The sequence below is a fragment of the Pangasianodon hypophthalmus genome, chromosome 21, assembly GCF_027358585.1.
Source record: "Pangasianodon hypophthalmus isolate fPanHyp1 chromosome 21, fPanHyp1.pri, whole genome shotgun sequence".
Taxonomy (NCBI): domain Eukaryota; kingdom Metazoa; phylum Chordata; class Actinopteri; order Siluriformes; family Pangasiidae; genus Pangasianodon; species Pangasianodon hypophthalmus.
Genome location: NC_069730.1, coordinates 10,227,904 through 10,253,039, shown reverse-complemented (window position 1 = coordinate 10,253,039; position 25,136 = coordinate 10,227,904). Strand labels below are relative to the sequence as shown.

Below are 25,136 nucleotides of genomic sequence, written 5' to 3'. Positions count from 1 at the left end.
TGAGCTATCAAGCACAATGGCTTTGATTGAGAATGGCAGTATTGCAGGAAAGTTGAAGATTTAGAACTTTATCTGTTTGAACCAGATCATAAAGATGAGGAGGTGAGAGAGTTGGAAAGACTACAGAATAAAGTGCTGCTTTATCTTTACATAGAGATGAAGCAAGGTAATACCTGTTGGCACTTTATCACTGGTAATGATCAGAGGTACCACAGGCAATGATTAACTAAAGTGAAAATAGACCAATGTGTCAAAGAAGAACATTTAAACCAAAAGCATCAACCTATAATTTCATTATAAAATTAATCTTGTTCACCATTGATTGTCACAGACTAATTATAAATATTAATATGAAAGATGTTCAGGGTGAATTTTTCCTTAAATCATATGCAGTGTTTTTGCAGCTATGCACACACATCCCCACTCTCTCTTTCTCTTCCTCCCTCCTTCACACACAGACACACACACATCAGCTACATATGACCTCTGAATTTATTTGTTTCTTAAATGATTGATTTTAACTCAAGCTTTATTTCCTTTTTACAATACATTTCACATAACAATAAACTCTAATAGCCTAGTGAGGTTAACACCAAATTAAACATATAAAGGATTAGAAACTGTAAAATGCATTTGAGGAAAGGGAGAGTTATCAGAAGTCCTCACTAATACATATACAAGTACATGATACATACAACATGGAAATGATTCCATATTTTAATGTAGGTTTAATGGAGGGAAGCAGGTGGCTGTTCCATATCTATTCAGAAATGCATAAAAAGCATCTGACTTTCACTCAAGTGTGCAGCAACCCTACACGTCCTAGTTGCACCTTACAGTTGTCTTACACACTTAACCCCTACTATGTTCCGAATCCAAGCCCATCCATAGCTCACAGTGTGTTTGAGGGACGAAGACTTGGTGGGAGAATCATATCTTGCGATTGTGATGTTCAATGGACTTTGGCTTGACGTTCCACTCCAATGTGAATTCCCCTCAAGTCCTTGTTCCAGATTATAAATATTTTATGCAGGTTATAACATTTTATGCAATCACTAACTTAATGACTTCTTGCCTTGCTGGTTTCCACACCATTACTTCCTATAGCCTAGGATACTAAGACTGTGATAAAAAAAAAAAAAGCCATATGAATCCTACCATGTCAGTCAAAAATGCATATATAAATATCATTAAATACAAATTACATCTCTGTTTCCCACACAGGTCCAGTAAACTATTGCACGGCATGTCATAACTAGCATTAGGTACGTACAAAGACAGAATCCATTTTTGCTTCAATGTTTTGTTCTCTTAACATTTTGACAGGTTATAGACATGTTGCACTAAACATATGCACACAAACATGGGAAAAGAAATTCATCGTTCGCAGTCAGCAGAGAGCTAGGCAACTATATTAGCATTTTGGCTTTGGCATCATCAGAAGGCCAAAGGAGAGTTTTCTTGTTGTGGGCAGGAGGTGGCAGGAATGAACAGAGTATTGTTCAAATCAAGAAGAGCGAGAGATGGATGAAAGACGGTAAAGGAGTGGAAGAATGGAGGTTTTATGAAAGGAACAGTAATGGAAATACAACATGGTAGCTTGAAATGGTGTGCAATGTGTTGAGAGGAAGGGGAAAAAAATAAACACTCACCTCAGGTCAAAGAAGACTGAGTCAGTGAAAAAGAAAATGAAAATGAAATAGAGGAAAGAGGGAGAGAGAGAGTGGGGAGGCAAAAGATTAGGCTGATTCTGTTTGAATTAACATAGTTTTGTCTTTTGTGTTTTATTATACAGTGACTCTGTTGCAGTCCCCACTCTCTCGTGTGTGTGTGTGTGTGTGTGTGTGCGCGTGTGTGCGTGCGCAAGCACGTGCATATTTGTGTGTGTGCACAAACTCTGCTAGCAGTATCAACTTCATTCTGAGGGTTTCAGTCACTACAGTCAGAGCAGCACACACATGCAAACACACACTCCTTCCTAAGTCATGGGTGTAGCAGCTGTACACTGCATGGATTTAAAGTTTGTCCTGCAGATGGATGTTGTACTAGAGCAGTGTTCTTCACTAAATTTCAGAGAAGGGGCAAACCAACCCAAAAAAAAAGAGTCAGGGGGCAACAGTTCAGTTTAAAAGGTGGATAGGTAGAAGTAATCTTGGTCCAGTTTCACTTTATGCATTTTATGTGAGCATGTTACTGAAACACAGCTGACCTCTAGTCTAAAATTGAAGTAGTTCCACCAAGTGGTGAAGTTATATGAAACACAACATGTTGATCATTAAAACACATTTTTATGATATTTTAGAGACTTGTGTCTATGTTGGGGATTTCACTCAGTCTCCGCTAGGTTGCCCTCCAGGGGCCGCTACTAGCCTCGTGCGTACATGGTGAGGAACAGTGCTCTGGAGTATAAATTGTTCTAAAATATCATGACGGGTATGTGAAAGTTTTTGATGGCAGTACTTTTTCTCTGATTCTGATTTCTAGAATTGGATCATGCATCTACGTGTACATTTTCTGCGTGGGTTTGGCCTACGTTCTTTTGTTTAGTCCTTAAGCAATGAATATAAAAAAGGGTAGGCATGGCTACTTTGAAGGACCAGCCTACAGTGAAACAGGAAATGATGCCGTAGCACCAGTGGATCAAGTGTTTATGACATTACGCAATTGATGAGAGAAATCAGAAATAAGTGTTTGAAATGAAGGAAAGAGAAACAGATGAAGAGGACAGGAAAGAGCATAAAAAGAGAGAGGGAGGGGAGAAGAGAAAAAAAGAAGGAACAGTTAAAGCATAGATTCCAGGCAGTCAATAAAGGACAGAAACAGACCTTTTCCCTCAACAAGGTGCTGGTGCTACAAATAATTTAAGGTGATTCAGTGCAAAGAGTGCTGCTTCTCCACCAGTAAAATAGATCTGATTCCAGCACCATAATGAGCAACCTGTTTAAAAAAAATACATGAATGGTGCAGGAAGTTCAAAAGATCATTGGTAAATAACTAGCAAAATCAAATATCCTGACCATGACTCAATCAGTCCATGGAGGAAGCATTGTTTTACTGGCAACTGCAACAAATTAAACTGGAGCTACATTCCTAATGTTAATACTAACAAAAGTTCCTAGCACCATTAAACACATAGAATAAATAGCTAAAATAATTAAAACCTAATCTAATCTAAACCTAATCCAAATCTATCTCTCTATGTAAATATTTGTGCTTTGTAAATATTCTGGATGTGGCTTGGTAAAAGGCATTCTCAAAGCCAATTTTACAAAGTGTAAAATCTTCCACAATCGTAACTAATTTTACACCATTTACTGGGAAACTTCTAAATCTGATTACATTATGGCTTGACTCCAGTGCTAAGTGGCCCATTACATAATAGGTTTTGCTGTTTTTTACAATAGCTCTGACATCAGCACAGTGTCAGTGGAAAAGGGATAAAACAGGAAAAAATCTTTTCCGAGATCAGCAGAAAAAATCGGTCAAAACGGATTTTAAAGGATTTTTTGTGTATGTTTGCATGTATGTGCTTATGTGGGCACACAACGTGGTGTGAGATGGTCATCACACTGCACATTATCCACAGAGAGAGTATGGCCGTGTTAGATAGAGAGATAGCAGAATAATGTTATGTGTCACTGTTCTGCCACACCAGTGAACCAGCGTGTGTGTGTGTGTTTCATAGAAAGAAAGAGTTGTGAGAGCATTTAGCTCTTGCCCTAAATATTTAAAGCAGCACCCTGTAATGTTTATGGTTTTTGATGCCAAATGGGTTTTACTCAATGGGTCATAAAAAATCAGTGGCACAGGGTATGTTCAATGGCTCCTGTGAGTCCTATAATACACTGTGAAACTACACCACAGGTCTGCACTTAAAACTGAATTTACAGATGTGGGACTACTCATCCTCCCAATTCCTCCTCTTTAAGGCCTTTTCTCCTCTACACGCTTCTTGCATCCTTCACTCGCTCAGCCAAGAGTGATTTTGTGTGAGAGCTTGGACAGGGTGGAGAGAAGAGCAGCAGGGCTATGTTTGGGCTTCTCTTCTCCTCCTCCTGTATGCTCTTGTTTAATGAGCTCTAGCTCAATGGTCATAAGAACCCTGTCCTTCCTGTCTTTCCTGCCTTCTCCAGGTGCTTGTTCCTGGAACTCTAGCTCTCTGCTCGCGAAGCCCTATTTCTTTTCTCTGCGCGCCTCTTGCTTCTTCTTCTCAGATGCTGGCGCCTTCTGCTTTGCAGGATCCACCACGACAGAAGCCTGGGGAGAGAGAGGGACCGTGGGGAGGGGAGGATAGAGTCACTATGGCAGGAGTAAGGGAGAAAGAGAGTGAGAAAAAGGAAAGAGCAAGAGAGAGAGCCATAGCGAGAGAGAGAGAGTACAGAAGAGGTGTTTTGTTATATGATGCAAGGTGTGAAGATTAACAGAAGTAGAGAAGGAGAACAAGAAAGCGGCAGAGAGAAAGAGAAGAAGAAAGAGATGGAAAAGGGGAAAACCGAGAACGAGCCATTAGAAGGAGAGGTAAACGGGGGGAACCTTTGGTTTCTGGAAGGGAGGACAAAACAGGAAGCCGTCAGTCAGTCCGACAGAGAGTGGCAGCATGACATCACAGCACCTACACACACACACACCTGAGCCTGACCCTTATGAATGAATAACAAGGCTCAATTTATGTAATAAAGAATTGATATTACATTGATATTAGCATTTATTACATTGATTTTAGCATTTAACATTGATCTTTACACTGTAATGTATAATAACAAAACTGATTATGGCCCTTAGTAAATGAGATTAATTTCATAATACGTCCATAATAGCATTTTTGACTAATACGAAGTTCTAAAGATTTCAAGATTTCTGTTCATAGTCATGCATCTGATTCATAGATGAAAATGAATCATGATTATTATTCTGCAGGTCTTTAAGGGCCATTCTGTTTTAATGCAGACATTATCCTTTACATCTGTAATTTATCCTTTACATTACTTTGATCATATATTGTATATTCTCCCATTCTCCCAAGTCTCTCCCATTCAGTCTCTGAGATTAGTGCATAACTGGTAAGGTGCTTTTTTGGTTTTCACTAGTTCCTTGCAGTAAGTGCTTTAAAGATTTTAAATCTTAAACAAAAATATCATTTCCTGTCTGCAGAACAGAAACCTGTGAGGTTATACTACTCAGTCACCTGACTTTGCAATTGAACTTGAAGAAAGGGCGGATATTGGACTTTAGCAGACAGAGGGAGAGAGAAAAAGAAAGAAGGGAACAAGAAAGAAACAAAGATTGAAGCTGACAGGAGGCAACGCACAAATATATGAGGTGAATGATGACAATAGATAGATAGATAGATAGATAGATAGATAGATAGACATACTGTAAAGACCTGGACTTCTCTTTCAGTCTATTTACTTTGGTTGTCCACAACTACTTCAAATGAGAGGTAGCATGTTGACTGTATATGATTCCTCTGCTTTTAAATCAAGTCATAAAAGACAATAATCTGCATCTTAATGCGCACCTGCAGAGAGGAGAATTACAAAAGGGCAGGAAGAGGAAAGTGGGATGAAAGTGAAAGAATAAATAAAGGGATGAAAGAATGTGTGGAGTGAAAACATGGAGAAGCAGAAATGAGGTGTGCGTGTATGAATATCATGGCATGTTGGACTCCAATTGAATGCCAGCTTGAGACAGTATAAAGTAATTGGAAAATGGTAATAACTGGAAAATTATACTACAGAAGATCTCAGCTATTTAACTGATCTGTCTACAAATATTTAATTTGGCAAAAGTGTTTTAATAGTTAAATCAGCTAAGTTGCATGTAAATCAAAGCCCTCCAATAATGTGACACTAAAGGAATACTCCAGTGTTTTGGAACTGAAAATGAAACTACTTTATCAGAGAAAATAATTTTTGTTTATCTATTACCAATGTAGACAGAGATATTACAAAACAAAAACACAGAATTTGCATTATATGTATAGTCAGGTGGTGAAAAGTCCAACAATAACCTTTAGACCTATAGACTATTATTAGTGAGTTTCAAGTAAGTGTGTATTTTGTTCTTTTCTCAGTACACAAAAAAAATCTTTAAATTCTTGTCTGTGATAATTACACAAATGCTAAAGATGCTAGAGCTTGCAATTAAAAATGACAAACATTCAAATATATTAAAGATAACACTAACAGGGAACTAGTTTTTTTAAAAAAAAACATTGGATCGCAGCTATAAATAAAGATTTGTTTTTGGCATGGTGGTTTTTCTATAGCTGGCATTACATAGAGGAGAACAAACATAGAGGTAGATATTGAACTTTGACCTTGTCCTCTGCCTGCTGTCTCAGCCTTGGGTAGCAGGTAGAGAGCTGAATTTGTTATAGGTAGCAATATAGAATTGTGCCTACTTTCTGCTGTTTCTAGCTTGCCAGTAGCATGCATCATAGTGAAAGACTCTATAGATCCCCTGTTATTATTAAGATACATGCTATTGAATCAATTACTGATAATGATAATGATTGATCAAAACTAGCATTGTTCAATAATTCAATATTTCCCAATTCAGTAATAATATAGACAACTTAAGTAACTTATTAGCCATGACTTCATCTAATTTTTCGTCACCTGACCTGTGTAATATATTCTTATTTGGAGTGTGTACTTAAGAATTTAGGCTTATAGTAAAGTGTGAACTTTCCAATCACAGGTGGAGCAAGTGAGGAGAAGACCAGAAGAGGAGTTCTTTACAGGAGCCAAAGCAGCCAGGGTTATTGGTATCAGAACTGGTGTGTGTAGGCTAGTCTTTTCATGTGTGCTCATGTGTTCGTGTGTGTGTGTGGTGCAGGTAGCAGCAGGTGAACACTTGCCTGTTTTTGCTGGGCTCCCTCTTTCCCTTTGCCTTTCTTGCCATGTTTGCTGAGAAGAAAACATAAACATAGTGTGAGCATTGAACCGTATGTTAAGCTCTTCATTTTAACCACACTAGAAAATGGGGCAGGGGTTCAGGCCTTGGCAAATATTGTGCCATGACTAGGGAAATGATGGGCTTTAGCCTTGTTGAAGGTATGCACCTGAATGTGCGTACTTTTTTTTGAAACCTGTGGGGACTTGGGCATGATCTTAGTGAGGGTTTGTGTGTGTATGTGTGTATGTGTGTCAATGCCAGGCAGAGGTTCAGGATGCGCTTGACGCAGCAGGCACTCCCAGACTGACCTCACACTCAAGCTGAAGACACGTCGGGCCACCAAGAAGCGCATCAGATAGTAGATGGCCACCACCAGGATCAGCAAACCCAAAACCACCCCGATAATCGCACCTGTGATCACGCCGGCCTGAATTGGGACTGAACAGAATGAGGGGAAAAGTGAGAGTGATGTGAAGAAGAGATAGAGGAGAGGATGGAAGAACATTTTTAATGTCAAATGTCATCTGCCATCTATCATTTATATCCTTTATATTATTTTTTTTAATACTATTTCTACTTGTATGTAAGTAAATTCTGGTTTATGTAAATTCTGTTTTTATTCATTTCACTGCATGTCATACTATGTAGAGTTGTGTGTGACCAATAAAATTTGAATTTGAATTTGAATAGTCTGGCTAAATTAACATGATGTTGAGAACAACAGAAAGGGCAATCATAGTGATTTCATACTTTTCTCAAATACCAGAAGTCGTACGCTGGAGGGTCGGCCCACTATGTCTGGAGGGTTCTTGGCATCACAGGTGAAGGTTCCATTGTCAGCAAAGTCCAGATTTCGGATAAGGATAGAGCCATCGCGACGAGCTGGGTTGCCCACAAACTCCAGGCGGTCCCGGAATGGCCCTTTATTGTCCACATAGGGAACTCCATTTGTGTAGTGGAAAATCTGACCAATCATAAAACCAGACATAATCGAGACATAAATAAACATCAGAATTATACTTAATTAATGGGCAGAACCAAGGAGAAATTCACAAGTGACTGATCTATCAACTTAGAACATTAGCATTGTGACTTTTGTGCCATTATTCATCATTATCAGTGCCATCAACAAGCACAAAAATGAACAAGATATCAACAACCATATTTGCCATAATATAGTTATTTGCTAGGCTAATATACTCAGGATCATCATAAGTGCAAAGAAAACCATGCCTAATCTGCACTATCAGTATCAGTACCAATAGTAAATAAACATGCACATGAAATTGTGAGCAGAGTTCCCTCATAAAACGGTGTGGGACTATTACAATAAAGTATAAAGAGGAAAAAAACAGGGGAAAAAAACAGTTTATAACATTTCTAACAATGTTACTAAAAGAACAAGCTATTTTTACCTTCCAAATAATTTTTTATCTCTATTTAAAATTCAGCAAATATACTTGGGTGTAACTCTGTAGTACTTAATATAGAGTTTGTCTGTAATGTGCTTCCATGTAATTAAACTATATGAACTGAAAATCCTTCTGGTTTAAAAAAGCAATTGTGTAAATAACTCATGGAGAAAGTGAGACGAGCACATGTGTATGTGTATACATGTATGTGTGTACGTACAGAGATGCTGTCTTTCGCCCCATCTGGCCTGTAGCTCCATGAGAAGGTGACATCATCAGAAGTCCATCGCCATGAGAAGAAAGAGCAGGAAAGCCGGATATCCGAGCCTACCAAAGCATGCCTCTCCCAGCCAGTATACACCACTATAGCCTCTGACTGGGGAGCTAACACACACACAGAGTATCAACTTAATCACCGCTATAGCACAAATTACATATTGATGTTGAAATGTTCTTTATGGACCACACAGACTAAATATATTTGAAACAAAACAGCCAACTAAAGGATTAAAATTATTCAAGAAATTAATCACTTGTGCACAGACTCAGGTGTGTATAAATCTAGATATGTTCTCTATTATGTCCTGTATTGTGCATTCCAATGTATACAAATTAATTCTTCTATGACTTGTAAGGTTGTTTATAGTTTAATGGAAAGCTTCATGACTAATGTGTGTAACAGTCCTGAGCATTAGGACTTACTCCAGCCTTCATGTGTAGTGGCTGTTTATGTGATTCTGTGTGAATATATATATGTGTGTGTAAAGAGCACTCCTATTCTAATTTAACAATATATCTTTGCCAAATCCTTCTGTTTAATTTTTTTGCTCTCTGTTCCTTCTACCTTGTGCTGTTATCTGGTCAATTTGTGGAAACTTGCAGCACTACACAGTATGACTGTCAGTTTCTTTAACAGCTCTATGAATAGACAGTTCTATAAACATTCTGCCTCTGTAATTTTGGATAAAAGCCTAATAAATAAATGTAAATTTTAAAAAAAAATTTTTTTTTCTGATTTTGATGAAATAGGACAAAGATTAAACAGACCACTAAGCTGAAATTCACCGGAGAAGTCACACAGGCAGAAGAGGTGGAGTATCAATATCGACCCAAAGTCTAGGTAGCTCCTTTGTGCTCTTACACACTAAAAATTCTCAAATGTAATGCAATTATTTAATTGTTTCTGTCATTCTTCCCTTTTAAGATGAACCTGAACAAAGAAAGACTTTAAAAGACATATTTAAAAAATAAAAAGACATATTTTAAAAAAAAGGTAATTTGATCATAATCATCAAAGAAGTTCTGATTTATATATATATATATATATATATATATATATATATATATATATATATATATATATATATATATATATATATATATATATCTTGCTTGGATTACTATGCCCAACTGCACAACTAGTGCCTCAACTATCAACATTGCTATGCACAAGTCCCAGCTAGCCCCTCAACTCCCTCATCCAAAGGATCAATACCCAGAAATGATTTAGTAAATAATGTCACTGTTGGGTTAAAAAACAGTTCACCAAAAGTATCTAGCCAATGACAGTGCTCTGGTCAAAATCTGACCACTGACAAAGGGCTAGAGGACAAGTAACAAAAACTGAACCTGATGAGATATGGTCTGTAACTGTACACCTACAAGGTGTCCCAGCAAGGTTGGTGTGGTGTAAGAACATGGCTAGTAAGGGTACACACCATTTAAAATCCCATTAACACTTTTCCGCCTGAGCACAGCGCATGCCATAGTGGTCCCCTTTCCACTGAGTAGAGGCAACCGAGAAATAAATGGGTCACAGTCATTAGCGGTATATACCTACAAAGTGACCTACATACTAGGTGGACCTGATGAAAGGACCACTTAGTGTAGAGACAAGGTAGATGTAATTCCTATAAACCAGATAGAAAGAATTAAAAAAATAAAATAGAATAATACCTCATGCTATTTATGAGGTATAATTTATTTAATTTCATTTATTTTGTTATTAAAATCTACCTCTTTTCAAAATAGCAGAATATTCCATTTGTAAATGCAAAATATAGACAAATAAAATTAAGTTACATAAAAAAGGCAATTTAATGAAGTAGTTAGTACTGGCCCTTATTTACCAACCAGCAACCACAAAGGTGCCAAGCAGGATTAATGAATACAGTTCAGGCAAAAACCAGTGAGGTGAATTTGTAAATTCAATTAAGAGTGAAATAGGTATACCATAGTTATAACAATGTAATATTTTGCGTGTCTGATAAAATGTTACAAAGAATAAATAAGTATATTAATAATGTACAAATATAATAAAAAATTATTTTTACTGCTTTAGTATAACAGTTAATATCACCCTCATTGAAAATGTGTAAGTGTAATGCGTTCATACAAAAATTGTGATATTAGGTTTTATAGTGATCACACTGAATTATTTAGTGTTCCACCCTGGTTAAAAGTATAAAAAACCTTACTACGCAGTTATATGAAAAATATAACATTACCATAAATATAATTTTTTTTTAAATCATTGCAAAATCATTACATTGGCAGAGATATTGCAAAAACAGGCCATTGCAAAGTAATAATGGAAACTTGCTGCTTAGAAATCCTACCTGTATGGCAATGTAAAGTTTTGTTTACCTGCACTGAACAGCACCACAGATGTGAGCACCAGTAGAGTTAGCATGCTTTCTGTCTGATGTTTCTGCTGGACAGCTTGTGGAAGACCAGAAAGCAGAGGATCAAAGATGAGGAAAGTGGAGGAAAAATGTAGGGATGGAGGGAGTGAGGTTGAGGGGCACCCGGGCAAGTGTGTGCAGACTCAGAGTTTATATCCAACCACACCCCTAAGTCAGGTCCTACCCTAGGACTGCCTTCTTTTTTCAGTTCTGCCTGTCCTCTATCCATCACTTGCTCCCTCTTTCTCCAGCCCTAAGCCACGCCCTAAACTAGTAATACTTTATCTCTGTAATTCTTTATTTTCCATTTCTCTCTCTCTCTCTCTCTCTCTCTCTCTCTCTCTCTCTCTCCAGCTCTCCATTTACTCAAAATGATAATTCAGTAATGTTGCAGAGATATTAAAAAGAAGAACTAAAACTCTTCGCTCGCTTCATTTTCCATTTTCAAAGCTGAAGCTTTAAAAGGCAACTTTAAAGGTTTAATGACTGAGATGGTTTAACATCAGCTCTGTGTGTGTGTGTGAGAGAGAGAGAGAGAGAGAGAGAGAGAGAGAGAGATTATGGTGTAACTGACACATCATTATATCTCTTCTCTTGATGTCATCACCAGCAGACCATGACTCATCTTTAATCCATGGCACTTCTTGCTGCAGATGCTATTATACACCAAAGACTTTTAAATAATGCAATCATGGGGATTCACATATGAAAGATATTAGGTTCTTTTTGGTGTATTGCAAATCCAATACATACAAACACAGGTACAAATATAAAATCTTAGACTTTATAAAGTCTGTCATTATTGCACTGTGACTAAAGTGGTGATCAATAGCAGTAACAGGTTTTCTAAAGTATAAAAAAAAAAAAAAGAATTCTGATGTGATTCAAGGTGTCACAGAGACACAGAAAAACAGAGGGAGAGAGAGAGAGAGAGAGAGAGAGAGAGAGTGGTGCCCTTTCACTAGGACACAAACAAATAATATTAGACAAAGCCTTCTCTTTCATCCCTCCATTTCTTCTCTCTCTCTAGATTCCTCTCCTCTGCTGACGTCTGCCAGTCAAAACAATGCAAGGAGTTAGAGAGAGAGTCCTACTGCCAGTTCTGTCTCTCCAGACAAAGCTTTGCATTCTTTCTTCACTCCTCCTCTTCCAGTAATATGGACAAAACAAAAGGACAGAGAGAGCAGCTAGAAATAGATGGGTTGAGATAAGGACACAAAGACACTGGATTGACGAAAATTATTAGAGAGAATGTGTAACAACAGTGATCTTAACATATTTCAGGACCTTTTAGAAGCACCTTGTGAGGCCCATAACTCATAACCACTTAACTATTTACTTAAAATGTATCCTGCCTTAGGACAAAAAGTGTTGTTTGTTTGTATGTTTGTTACAGGGAGAGGTGCTGGGGTGTGGTCCTGCAAATTAATAAATGTCTGAAAATGCTGTTTTTGTGTTAGAGTGTGAAAAGAAAAAAATAGACTTTTAAAGTGATGGCACATGCTTGGTATGTGATCTCCACAATTCCAAAATGGTGGAACTCATTGAAATGCATAAAGTTTTAAATGATCATAACTGTTCATGTTGTCAAAACATATGAATATGTCTACGTAAAGATCAGTGGTCTGATATTCAATCCACATATCCAGCATGCCAATTTTCTGTCACTTTCATGTTTCATTGTGGACAGGAAACTCTGGGAGATTAACTGAAAATGTTCGTGTTGCCAAAACATACAATGTTTTAATTTATGTGTAATTTATAATCATTACAGTCTATAGTTCAATCAATGATAATTACATTAGAAATGAATCACTATACTAAGGACAACTGTAGACTGTAATGATTTATACCCACTATCCTTTGTCACCCAGAGGAGGATAGATTCTCTTTCAAGTCTGGTCTGCTTCAGGTTTTCCTTGCCACTGTCACCACTGGCTTGCTCATTAGGGCTCTAAATCTACATTGGATTTCTGTAAAGCTGTTTTGTGACAATATCTATTGTTAAAAGCACTAGATGTAAATGTAACCTTCTTCACAAGCATCACAGCAAAAATCCCAGTCACACGTTTAAAAATAATTGTAAAAGGACAATTTAACTGAATTTGAATTTAATCAAATTTAATTGAATTGTCCTTTTACAATAATTGTAAAAGGACAATTTAATTGAATTCCATATTAATTAGTTTGTAAGAAGAGCTATGACTGCTACCTTTAACCATTTATAACTTGCTAATTATTGTTGTTACTGTTTTTAATGTTGTTATTGTTGTTTAATATGATTACAGTTGTTACTGACTCTTGTTCCTTTATACTTGCAGTTCAGGTTGTACTCTAGTTCTGTTCATTTTGTTGTTCAGCCAAGCCAAAATGACAACAATGATATTAAAACAGTTAAACCTAAAAACCAGGGCCAATGCTAAAAATCCTGAGCCTCTGAGAAAAACTGGACCATACTACAACCCACCGGTCTCTGCATTAAGACACAGACGGCCCTGTTTGTCCCTGCCCCAATGAATTACTCAGGACTTCCTCACTTACAGCACACCTGTTAAAACTCCTTACTCATATTTTACTTGATAGAAAGAAAAAAGATCAAAATAAACAAGCAAAAAGGATTCCTTACACAACATTGGTTAGAAGATCAATGAATTCACATCATTCATTTAAAAAAATATATTATGCAACAAAAAAAACTAAAAAAAAAAAAAAAAAAAAAAAAAAAAAAAATTAAAAAATGCAAATCCTCAAAAACATAAAATAATCTATGAAAGCCTAGTAGTGCCTAGGCTATCCATTTTTGTTCTTCCAAGTTGCTCTCTCAGATATTCACACTGATGGTGTGTTAGACTCTGTAGCGCACAGAGCTTTGAGCACTACAGAGTCTAACACACCATCAGTGTGAATATCTGAGAGAAAAACTTGTAACTGAACGAAATCAACATATGCATTCTGAAGTACGAGGCAACTGAATCATACTCCAGCAGCAAATAATCATATAGAGATATAATCTCTCTCTCTCTCTCTCTCTCTCTCTCTCACACACACACACACACTCGTACATTTGTCATGGATGACTTTTTCAGTGAAAATACTGCATTTTGGGGAAGCACTGCTGACCAATTAAAACCCACACCAAACTTGACTAAAGAGCAATGAATGTGCACACATCACACATACAAGCAATACAAGCTCACTTCAAATAAATAAATAGACATCCAAAAACACAATATGACAATACTATCTTGATGCTCACTTCACAACTTTCATACAGTAAATATAAAGAAATACATACAGTAATTGCTAAAACACACAGACACATTTTATAATGTGAGCTTACATTATATATGTATGTATATTTTAATAATATGAGCATGCATATGTGTGTACATTTTACTTAGGAGAATGCATTATTGATTAAGTTGTGATAAGAGAATATACTGTATGTATATTGTATTGTATACATATTTCAAAATGAGCATTTACAGATTTTAAAAACACACAGTACACACTCACACCATCACACCATACACACCACAGCAAGAGATTGTTCCATGAGAGTTATTAGTGTAGTTGAGAATGGCTGACATCATCAAACTGCAAAAAGTCAAATGCCTGTAGTGTGTGTGTGTATAGCGGTGACATTTAACAGGGTCATTTCAGGACAAAGGGGCGATCTGTCTTTCTCTCTCCTCATCCCTCTCATGGCAGGGATGTCACAGGGAGCACGGGATGAGGGATGGAGAGAGGGAGCCAGACGAAGGGATGGGGAGCGAAGGCAAAAGAGGAGAAAAGCTATTGTTCTCGTTTGAAAGGCAACTTATTGTTTTCAGAAAGCCCTGCAGTGGTGTAGGAGTGATAGGAGTGAGGAAAAGAAGAGAGACACAGAGACAGACAGAGACAGGCAACAAACACACTTCAGAAAGAATGTGGAAGTCATTTTTCTTTCTTTCATTTTTGCCTTATGTTTCCTCACACAATATCTGAAATGCTGTAGAAGGGGCATTTTCTCTCTTGAGAGTGTTTGAGTGCTAGATCAGTATTCTGTGGAAATATCATCTCAGACAAAAACACATACTTCAGCTTTCAACCAGTCTGTCATTAAATTCTCAAGAGGAAAAATATTCTTTTGAGCATCCATACACACAATCATGTAAGAAAGAAATGTGTAACACTTCTTTTTCATAAAAGACATGGAGAACTCACATATAATTAAGATCATGTAGACATATATATTAGGCATATGCTGATATTCAATTATACAATATATCAACATTCTACATTTGTGACATTTGGCTGCCTAGTTAGTCAGCATTTTTTGGGTTGAGTCCTATTTTACAGGATATCTGTCCTCTAGGGCAGGGGTTCTCAAACATTTGCAGTCAGAGGCCCCACTGTGAAAATAAATAAATAAATAAATAAATAAATAAATTCAGACCCCTTCGGTGCAGATCTTATTTTATAAACATAATTCAACTGTTCAAAGGCTCATTGATAGAATGTGTACAGAAATATTTTGGCTATTTATTATTGGATCCATTGCAGGTTTTTTTTGGTTGTTGTTGTTAATTTCTGAACTTTACTCTCCCAAATCATTTTAATTTAAGTAGCCATTTGATTTAATTTGACAGTTCTTATATGCATAATAACTTTGATAATGTTGAAAATAAATGGAAACACGTCATTCCATGGAAAACTTAATTACATGCAAATTGCTCTCATTCCTTGCCTTTGGCCTTTCCTTTTTTTTATGTATATACTATATATGTATATATAGCTCTGAACACAAAAGATAAACAAAAAAGTATAGTGCCTACATGCAAAGTGATGATTTATTGTGTTCATTGATTATTTGGGGCTGTTTTGCAGCTAGACTTACAAAATCTGGTTGTCTCTACCAGCTCAATATCATAGAAATGGTTGAAGGAAAACAAAATAAATTGGGGTTTATTTGACCTTCTCTCTGTCTACGGGTTTGAACAGCATCAAGGATTTACAATTTAAATTTAGCCCTAATGAGCAAGCCCAAGGCAACAATGGCAAGGAAAATCTCCCTGAGACAACAAGAACAAGTAGTAACCTTTATTTAACCAGGATAAAAACTCATTGAGATAAAATCTCTTTTACAAGAGTGACCTGGTCAAGAAGGCAGCGAAAGACATAAAAACAATTAACACTAGATGGGAAGAATTATTGGAAAAATAAAAATCAATCAAAAGAAATAGAAAAATCATAGTTGAACAGTCAAGTATCACAAAAGCAATTTCCAGTATGACTGTACTCAAAATTATTTATAGTGCCAGAAAATTCGACCAGCGAAGGGAGCACAGTAGCACAGCTTTAAGTGTTCCTGTAAGTTGTTCCACATTGTAGGGGCATTAAATTTAAAACCTTTTTTCCCCAGCTCAGTTCTAACAGAAACCTTGAGAGGAACCAGACTCAAAAGGGAACCCATCCTCATCTGGATGACACCGGATAGTGGAATTATATAACTGTATACTATAACTGTATACTATAAAGCAGTGCTAAGTGTGTTAAAAGGAGCTTGAGTATGAGCATCATTAGAGTTTTAAGTCTCTTGGGGTGGATGTGGGTATATGCGACAGCATCCAAATCTCCCAGTTAACCAAAACACTCTATGGCCATGAACCTTCCAGATCTGCACCTTTCCCTAAGGTTAAAAAATATATGTTAACAAAAGGTTTGACTAAACAACTTGGTTTTCAGCCTAAACTTAAAGACTAAAACCCAGTGTGGGGGTGTGTGTGTGTTGGGGGGGGGGGTCGTCTTTGCAGTGGTGCAACAAAGAGCCAGAAGCAGGTGTCGCAGATCATAAAAGACCAAATGTACGCTCAGGTACTGTGGCACGTGGCCATTCAGCACTTTATAAGTCGAAAGTAGTATTTTATAATCAACGCAAAACTTTACTGGGAGCCAATGTAATATGGATAAGATAGGGGTCATGTGGTCATATTTTCTGGTTCTGCTGCATTCTGGATTAACTGGAGCTTGTTTATGCACCTACTGGAACATCCAGACAGCAAAGCATTACATTTATCTAGCCTAGAGGTAAATAACTTTTTTCTTTCGAGTAGTTACTGATTTCGGTGCTCATGAGATACAGACAGATGAATGTAAAAAATTTTTTTGAAGATGTGGCTCATGCAGCTTTGCAGAGGGAAGGTGTGTTTAACACCACTCTATGCTGAGAGTGAGGAGTCGATCGTCAGTCGGTTTCATTTGCCCAGTGCAGTTTTAGTTGATCACTCTTCTAGGGCTTTTAGCTACAGGTACATTTCAAAGAGAAATTGGCGATGGTACTGGCATTTTACCAACAAACTACGAGTCAAATAATGACACGCCTTACCTTCATTCATATCGCGCACACTGCAATACACCATATATGGCAATTTGAGGGCATAAGTGTGGCTATGCATAAGCACATCAGTTTAGAATGTGTGGGATTTATTAATGGCCACTGTGTACAGCTGTGTACACACTATATTTACCAATATTCTTGTGCGTCTTGTGCATCTTACATGCGCATTTAGTATTTGTTTTACGTACATTTTGATAAATGAAACCCCAAGTGTCTCTCATCTGGCTTTGCTGAAACATATAACTGTGTGTCATCAGCATAACAGAGGAAGCCAATACCATGTTTATGAATAACTGTACCCATATTAGCATATATGGAGGAGACCAGAGCCTTGAGGGACATCAAACTTTACTATAGTATACATAGAGAAGTCACCAAAAGCTGCACCAAGGTCAAGCAACACAAGCAAGGACACCCTGATCGGAGGCAAGTAGTAAGTCATTTACCACTTTAACCAGTGCTGTGATGAGGCCTAAATCCTGACTGATGGATTTCATAAATGTTATTCCTGTGTATCAGCCATAACATTATGACCACTGACAGGTGAAGTGAATAATATTGATTATCTCGTTACAATAGCACCTGTCAAGGGTTGAGATATATTAGGCAGCAAGTGAACAGTCGCTTCTCGAAGTTGATGTGTTGGAAACAGGAAAAATGGGCAAGTGTAAGGATTAGAGAGACTTTGACAAGGGCCAAATTGTGATGGCTCTTTTCTAGGATCTTAGTGATAAAGGGAAGGTTTAATATTGGCCCATAGTTGAAGATCTGACAGGGGTTGAGGTATGTCTTTTTTTTTAATAACTTGGTTTGATAACTCCAAGTTTAAAAAATTCAGGTACATAGCCAGTGCTATGGGGAGAATTGATTATTTTTAATAGGGGTTCAATAGCTTGTGGTAGTATCCGTTTGAAGAAATGTGTAGGGATCTAGTACACAAGTTGATTTTTCACGAGGAAATAAGTGAAATTAGTTCAGTCTCTTGAAGGGGAGTAAAGCATTATAATTGCTGATCTGATGCCGTTATATTGTAATCTACATGGTCAGTTATAAACTTGCCTAGTTTTAAATTAAGAGTCTGAATTTTGTGCCTACTTTCAATTTTGTCATTGAAAAAAATTCATAAATTCATCACTAATACATACTGATATACTGATAGTGTGTATGATTCTGTGGTTGTCTTGTTTCTAGTTAATTTTGCTACAGTATTTAATAAGAATCTAGGATTGTTTTTGTTATCTTCTATTAGGGTAAAGAGATATGCCGATTTAGCAGTGCTACAACTGAGAAGGCTCTCCTTCTATGTAATTTGGAATACTACCAATTTAGTTTGACACCATTTAAGTTCTAATTTCCGAATGGTCTTTTTAATTTTTTTTTTTCTAATTATTTTTCTTTTTAAGCAGGGTTACTTTATCTAGACTGTAGCAGAACATTGACTCGAAACATTCAATTTCTTGGTCAAGATCTGAGGGGTTGAATGGTGATCCAATGGTGATCCAAGATTACATATAAAACTATGTACAGTGGTGAATGTACATTTGATGCAGTAGCATGGCAAAGCGCATATATTATGACTAAATCAGACTGGGGTAGTGTGACAGTATTTTCTACATTTAATCCAAATTTTATTATAAAATCAAGAGTGTCCACCATTATGAGTGGGTCCTCTTATGTTCTGATTAATCCCTACTGAATCTACATGAAATCTGCAAATTCATTAAGAAACAACTAGGTAGACTTATTTCCATGGCCTTCTGGGTCCTTTGTGTTACTGAGCTCACTAATGCATTCTTTGTTTTTAAGAATGTACCAAATAGTTGATTTTTGCTTTTTCACTGATGGGTTTGTTTTGATTTTTCAGCCTAATGATGCTTCAGTGGCAATAACAGCTCTGTGGACTTTATATTGTTGAAGGCTAACAGCAACAGATTCCAAATGCAAACACCACACTTGAAATCAAATTTAGACCTTTTATCTGTTTACTTGTAAGAGAAATAATGAGGGAATAACACGCCTGTCCAGGGAACAGCTGAGCAACCAATTGTCCAATTAATTTTGGTCGCTTAAAAAGGAGCAACAACATGAAAAGTGCTGTAATTCTAACACCGTTCACCTGATTTGGATGTAAATACCCTCATATTAAAGCAGAAGGTCTGCACCTTGGGCTCATATTTAATTTCAACTCCAATATAATGTGGTATACAGCTAAAATAACCATAACTTTGTTAATGTCCAAATATTTATGGACCTGATTGTAGATGCCCTGTCAAAGCTCTTAACTATGTAAACTCACTTTGCATCCACGCCTTCAGCATGCTAGAAAAATATCCATCTACTGAGAAAACTGCGGGTTTCGGTACACACTGCAGTAGATATTTAGTCTATAAATAAAATGCACCATTTATTCTACTTGTACTTTTCATTTTACCCATCTTATTCTTCACATCTGTCGTAAACATTTCCATATCTTAATAAGATTTAGCTTATTTTATCTTATTAAACCAATTTTTTTTTTTTTTGGTAAAAGAAGAACATTTGCCATGTAGAAACTGCAAAATTTCCCAATAAATCCAAAGCTTTGCCATTTCACAGCTTATGTACATTCTCAAAAGACAACAGAATAAGGGGGAGCAGTTTATAAAAGGTTTATTTCTTTATTTTAAAGACTATGTCCTATGTACAATTCTGATTTGTACTTTCATTTAAAATAATTACAGAAACAAAAAAGTAATCATTAAATGATACAGCCTGCATGAATAGTCTGCCTAAACTTTATACAGCTGCGAATAAATCTGAGACTGCAGGAGCCAATCAGAAGGCAGAGATCAGTAGTAATCCTCTAGATCATCCTTTTCTCCTTGATTCTGAATCTGCTGCTGCTTTCTGTAGAGATCAGCAATCTGAGAGACAGAGAAAGAGAGAGTGCAATACCAACTGATGTGACCCAGCAAACCAATTGGTGGCAATTTTGTTTTGTACACACTGACTGCTACATATAAAGTATATATCAATTGGTATCAGTTATGAAACTGCAAATATAATCTTTATGACTTTATGAATTAATTTAAAGTTGTTTGCAATTTTTTAAGAGTCTGCTGCTCAATACAATTGCAATGTAAACATTAACAAATCAACAGAACCCATCCCCTGTGTTGCCTTTCAAAGAAACGGGGCTGGGGTGGAGCAGAAGCCTGAATTTAAACCAGAATCATAGTATGTACTGCAAAATATTATATATAACGTGACATTTTTTCCTATTCTCAATTGGCTTTACACATTTAGAACCAAGCATTCCAATTCATCCCTCACCACAATGTTCACATGAAAAACAATGCACTATCTGTAGTTTGGCAGTGTCTTAGGGACAGTTTTTAAACCACGTTATGCCGCCCAGTGGGCTCATTACACCAAATAATTCTGTGACTGGAATCCAAATTGTTTTCCAGTGTATTTTCTATTACCTGCGCTCCTGTAGTAGCATCCTCTGGTTTCTTGTCATCTCTGATGCGAAGGAATCGAGGAAAGCGAAGGGAAATCCCTTTGTCTGGGTCCACCTAGTGGACAAAAGAAGTGATTCATGTCGAGTCAATTATTACTAATACTTGTAATACGGAAAGGATACATTGCTAACAATCTGCTTTGCAAAGATGAAATTGGAAACTTGGTTCTCCTCTTTCTAAGTACGATGATCTGGACAAAAGTACAGACTCTTGGAATTAGGAGAGCAAAATATGGACAAAATACCACACTGCAATTGCAATATGCCTTGCAATATTAAAAATACATGGGTGAACTCTATAAATGACAAGGTTAAAGACTGACTTGCATACTATTGAATAAACATTCATGCAGAACATTTAATACTGTGTAGGATGCTCACAAATCCTTTATGCAAATGAGAATGCACATTTGCATACTGTAGCTACTGGGCATAATCAAACAATATATTGTACAGCCTCACTGAATCTTTAAATTCTATACTACTAGAGGCCGAAATGCCCCTGTAAGGAGCAGGTACAGAGTAATTACATGAATATAACTTCTGATACAGTTGGGCCCTAATTGAAACTGACCAATCCCATTGCTGCTTTGTACACCGGAGACAGTGACAGATCAGCACATTTCACTTCCCACACTTGTACAGCATCCAGCCAAACATCTGGCTCTGCAGATTGATCCACTCTGTAGTAGGGGCGGGGCTTAGGAAGGATGTGTTCCTGAGAAATACATTACTTTATAATTTTGTACATTTATTACAAATTAACATCAACTAATTGGAATTAATAATTGATGGGTAGTAGCAAATATGTAAATTTGAGAAATCTATGAACTTCTCTATTGTTATTGCTTTTATTATTAAGAAAATTTTCACATTTATTTACAAGAATACATTTGGTTAAACAGAAATTAAGTGAATACTACTGCACCTTTAAGAAATTGTAATGCTGCTCCAGATCTTCATCTTTGAAGCCTGTTCCTATCTACAAAACCAAAAGTTGTTTAAGATTCTTTAAATTCACACAAACAGCAACAAACAGCTTTATCTGGATAACTTACACTGTAAGCTTAAAATGTAGGTGAAGTTGATTAAAGCACCTGTTTGCCAGCAGACATTAAGGTGCAAAAGAGCTGAGGTTTATGCTCAACAGAATGAAGATTGTTTGTATTTAAGTTTATTGCCATAGCAGCTTCAGTGGCTATTTCATGGCAAATATAGATATTAATCAAACATTCAATAAAATTCAGCTTTTAAAAAATCAAACATTTCTGTGCAACATGACAACTCTCTAAAAGTCCTGATAAAAGGCTTTGTCTCATGTCTTTGAAAAAAGGGAAGACCAGAAAAATATATGTTTAACAGTCAGGGGAGTGTTAAAATATTGACATTTTCAATAAATATCCATGGGTCAGTCTGGTGTGGCCTATACGGCACCTTGTGTACACCACTTGATCATGTCTAGAATTAATTTGTTATTTTGACATTCTTCCATTCTGCTTGCCATTTGACTAATATATAATGGTTGATTAAGGGCTTAAGACCGGAAGGCGGGATTTTGCACTCTCTGGTTATTTCCATCAGGGCTTTGTCTGCAGCAATGTCTGCTTGCTCATTACCAAAAATGTCACTATGTCCCGGAAACAAGCAGAAAACTGTGCTGTATTGTGTCTTCTTAACTGATTTGCTTTAATTAAGCTCTATCTTCAAAGATTCCAGTGCTTGAAGGCAGGATTTTGAATTAGTATACACTATGAAGTTTCATTCTTTTGCATTTTCAATATGTTTCAGGGCAAGAAATCAAGCACAGGCTTCTGCTGTAAAAATGGAACTTTGGCCTGGAATACGAATGCCGTAGTGTTAGTGGCTGTTTACTGCTGCTGCAAATACTTGATTGTTTATTTTTGACCCATCTGTGTATATAGGGTTATAGTAAGGCAAGAGGTGTATTATGTCAAAGACATGCTGTCGATATATATGCAGAAAGGTTTCAGCCCCATATTGTGGATAGAAGTTTGGTTTATAAGCTGGGTTGTGTAGATTTGACTTTATCTTATTCTAGACTCTTATGTCTAGACTCTTTATTAGCAGTCTGTATTGCCACAGAAGAACAGTGCAATCTGCACCCCATTTTGTTTTTGCTAGTATTTTAGTAATGTTCAGTGTGCTTAAGCATCTGTTCCTTAGTGACTTTAAATGAGAGATTCATTTATTACCCCAGAGTAGGCCTAGAAATTTAGCTTCTTTGACCACTTTGACAGGTTCTCTATCAATGAACAGTGCCGGGTCATGAGGCAAAGACTGCAGAAGACAGAAGTGGATACATACAGTTTTGGTTTTAGAGAATCTAAAACCATTTTCAACTGACCATTCATTTACTTGGTTTATACATAATTGCAATTGTCTTTCAATCATAAACACAGTACCAGAAAGGATACTGCCTTGAGATACTCCTTGTTCTTGTGTTTGGCAATTTGACACATATTTGAACTCCAAAACATCTGTTAGACATAAACCTGGAGATAAAAATAGGCAGATTGCCCCTGAACCCCATTTTATGTAAGTCTCTTAGAATCCCTTATTTCCAGGTAGTGTCATATGCTTTTTTCAGGTCAAAGTAAACTGCTACCACATGTTCTTTTTTAATAAAATCATCACAGACATACAACGCCAATTTAATAAGGTGGTCTAGAGTACTTATTCCTCTACCAGTCAGTTAACTGGTGATCAGACTCCAACTTCCAGACAAGCCGTTTATTTACCACCCTCTCCATGGTTTTACACATAGAACTTGTCAAAGCTACTGGATGGTAGTTGTTGGGGTCACTGTGTTCCTTGCCTGGTTTGGGTGTAGGTATGATTGCTGCTTCTTGCCAGGAAGGTGGAATATTACCTGACTTCCAGACATCATTAAAATTTTCCAGGAGGACAGATAAGATGTTGTGTGGTAAGTCCTTTAGAAATTGATAATGAACTTTGTCCAGTCCAACTGCAGGATCATGACAGCTCTGTAAGGATTTTAAAGAGTTCTTCCATAGAGAAAGGTTGGTTGTATAGTTCTATATTTTTTGGTGCAAAAGTTTAAATCACCTGAATTCTCTGAATTTTCAGATGATAGTTTTCTACTGAAGAATTCCTTTTGAAGGTTTTTTTTTACTAATGTTTGCTATTTCATGTTTTTGAGTTAATAGGTGTTTTTACTTGTAATCTGCCTGTTACCTTCTATTCTTCAGATCACATTCCATATTTTCTTTGTTGATGTACTTACTGTCAGACCTGATACCTGTTTCCTTGCCTCATTTATATATCTTCATGCCTGTGCTTGGCTTACAGTGCCTTGCAAAAGTATTCACCCCCTTTGCCTTTGTCCTATTTTGTTGCATTACAACCTGGAATTTAAATGGATTGATTTTCAAATGATTTACATTTGATTTACACAACATGCTTACAATTTCTGAGATGCAAAATATTTTTGTTGTGAAGCAAACAAAAAATAAGACCAAAAAACAGAAAACTTGAGTGTGCATAACTATTAACTCTCTCAAAGTTAATACTTTGTAGAGCCACCTTTTGCAGCAATTACAGCTGCAAGTCTCTTTGGGTATGTCTGTATGAGCTTAGCACATCTAGCCACTGGGATTTTTGCCCATTCTTCCAGGCAAAACTGCTCCAACTCCTTTAAGTTGGATGAGTTCCGCTGGTGTACAGCAGTCTTTAAGTCAGACCACAGATTCTCTATTGGATTGAGATCTGGGCATTGACTGGGCCATCCCAACACATTTAAATGTTTCTCCCTAAACCATTTGAGTGCTGCTTTAGCAGTGTGTTTAGGGTAATTGTCCTGCTGGAAGGTGAACTTCCTTCCCAGTCACATCTCTTGGGCAGCCTGAAACAGGTTTTCTTCAAGAATTGCCCTGTATTTAGCACCATCCATCACTCCTTCAATTCTGACCAGTTTCCCAGTACCTGCTGATTAAAAACACCCCCACAGCATGATACTGCCACCACCAGGCTTCACTGTGGGGATGGTGTTCTGAGGGTGATGAGAGGTGTTGGGTTCGCGCCAGACATAGCATTTTCTTTTATGGCCAAAAAGTTAAATTTTAGTCTCATCTGACCACAGTACCTTCTTCCAGCCGTTTGGGGAGTCTCCCACGTGTCTTTTGGCAAACTCAAGACATTCTTTCTTGTTTTTTTCTTTAAGCAAGGGCTTTCTTCTGGCCACTCTTCCATAAAGCCCAGCTCTGTGGAGTGTATGGCTA

The 25,136-nt window shown here is 36.9% G+C and overlaps 2 protein-coding genes across 4 annotated transcripts in view; both read right to left on the bottom strand.

Annotated features, from left to right (window-relative positions):
* Positions 1–474: 474 nt before the first annotated feature.
* On the bottom strand, positions 475–11,149 carry mpz (myelin protein zero). 3 transcript variants are annotated; one of them, XM_026925570.3, is made up of 6 exons: positions 10,959–11,149; positions 8,533–8,696; positions 7,651–7,864; positions 7,209–7,338; positions 6,863–6,911; positions 475–4,257 (listed from the first exon to the last, which is right to left on the bottom strand). In XM_026925570.3, exons 1-6 carry the CDS (start codon positions 11,002–11,004, stop codon positions 4,174–4,176), a joined length of 687 nt encoding a protein of 228 aa, XP_026781371.1. In that variant the 5' UTR covers positions 11,005–11,149; the 3' UTR covers positions 475–4,173. The 3 variants fall into 3 exon arrangements, with proteins under 3 accessions (XP_026781371.1, XP_026781373.1, XP_026781372.1); XM_026925572.3 differs by having other exon boundaries at positions 475–2,601; XM_026925571.3 differs by lacking the exon at positions 475–4,257 and adding an exon at positions 4,264–4,542.
* Positions 11,150–20,007: 8,858 nt separating this feature from the next.
* Positions 20,008–25,136, bottom strand: part of lig1 (ligase I, DNA, ATP-dependent) — a 30,408-nt gene continuing 25,279 nt past the window's right edge. The window contains exons 24-27 of the mRNA XM_026925529.3: positions 21,806–21,859; positions 21,452–21,595; positions 20,840–20,932; positions 20,008–20,278 (exon numbers count right to left, since the gene is read on the bottom strand). Coding sequence (XP_026781330.1) covers positions 20,204–20,278; positions 20,840–20,932; positions 21,452–21,595; positions 21,806–21,859 — 366 coding nt within the window. The 3' untranslated portion in view covers positions 20,008–20,203. The remainder of the gene's footprint in view (positions 20,279–20,839; positions 20,933–21,451; positions 21,596–21,805; positions 21,860–25,136) is intronic.

What these genes read in the sequence shown, in the direction of transcription:
- mpz (XM_026925570.3), bottom strand. Translation starts at nt 11,004, where the DNA reads ATGCTAACTCTACTGGTGCTCACATCTGTGGTGCTGTTCAGTGCAG. An exon ending in TGTGGTGCTGTTCAGTGCAG is followed by an intron (nt 8,697 to 10,958) that starts GTAAACAAAACT and finishes TGTGTGTGTTAG; the next exon opens with CTCCCCAGTCAGAGGCTATA. An exon ending in GGGCGAAAGACAGCATCTCT is followed by an intron (nt 7,865 to 8,532) that starts GTACGTACACAC and finishes ATGATTGGTCAG; the next exon opens with ATTTTCCACTACACAAATGG.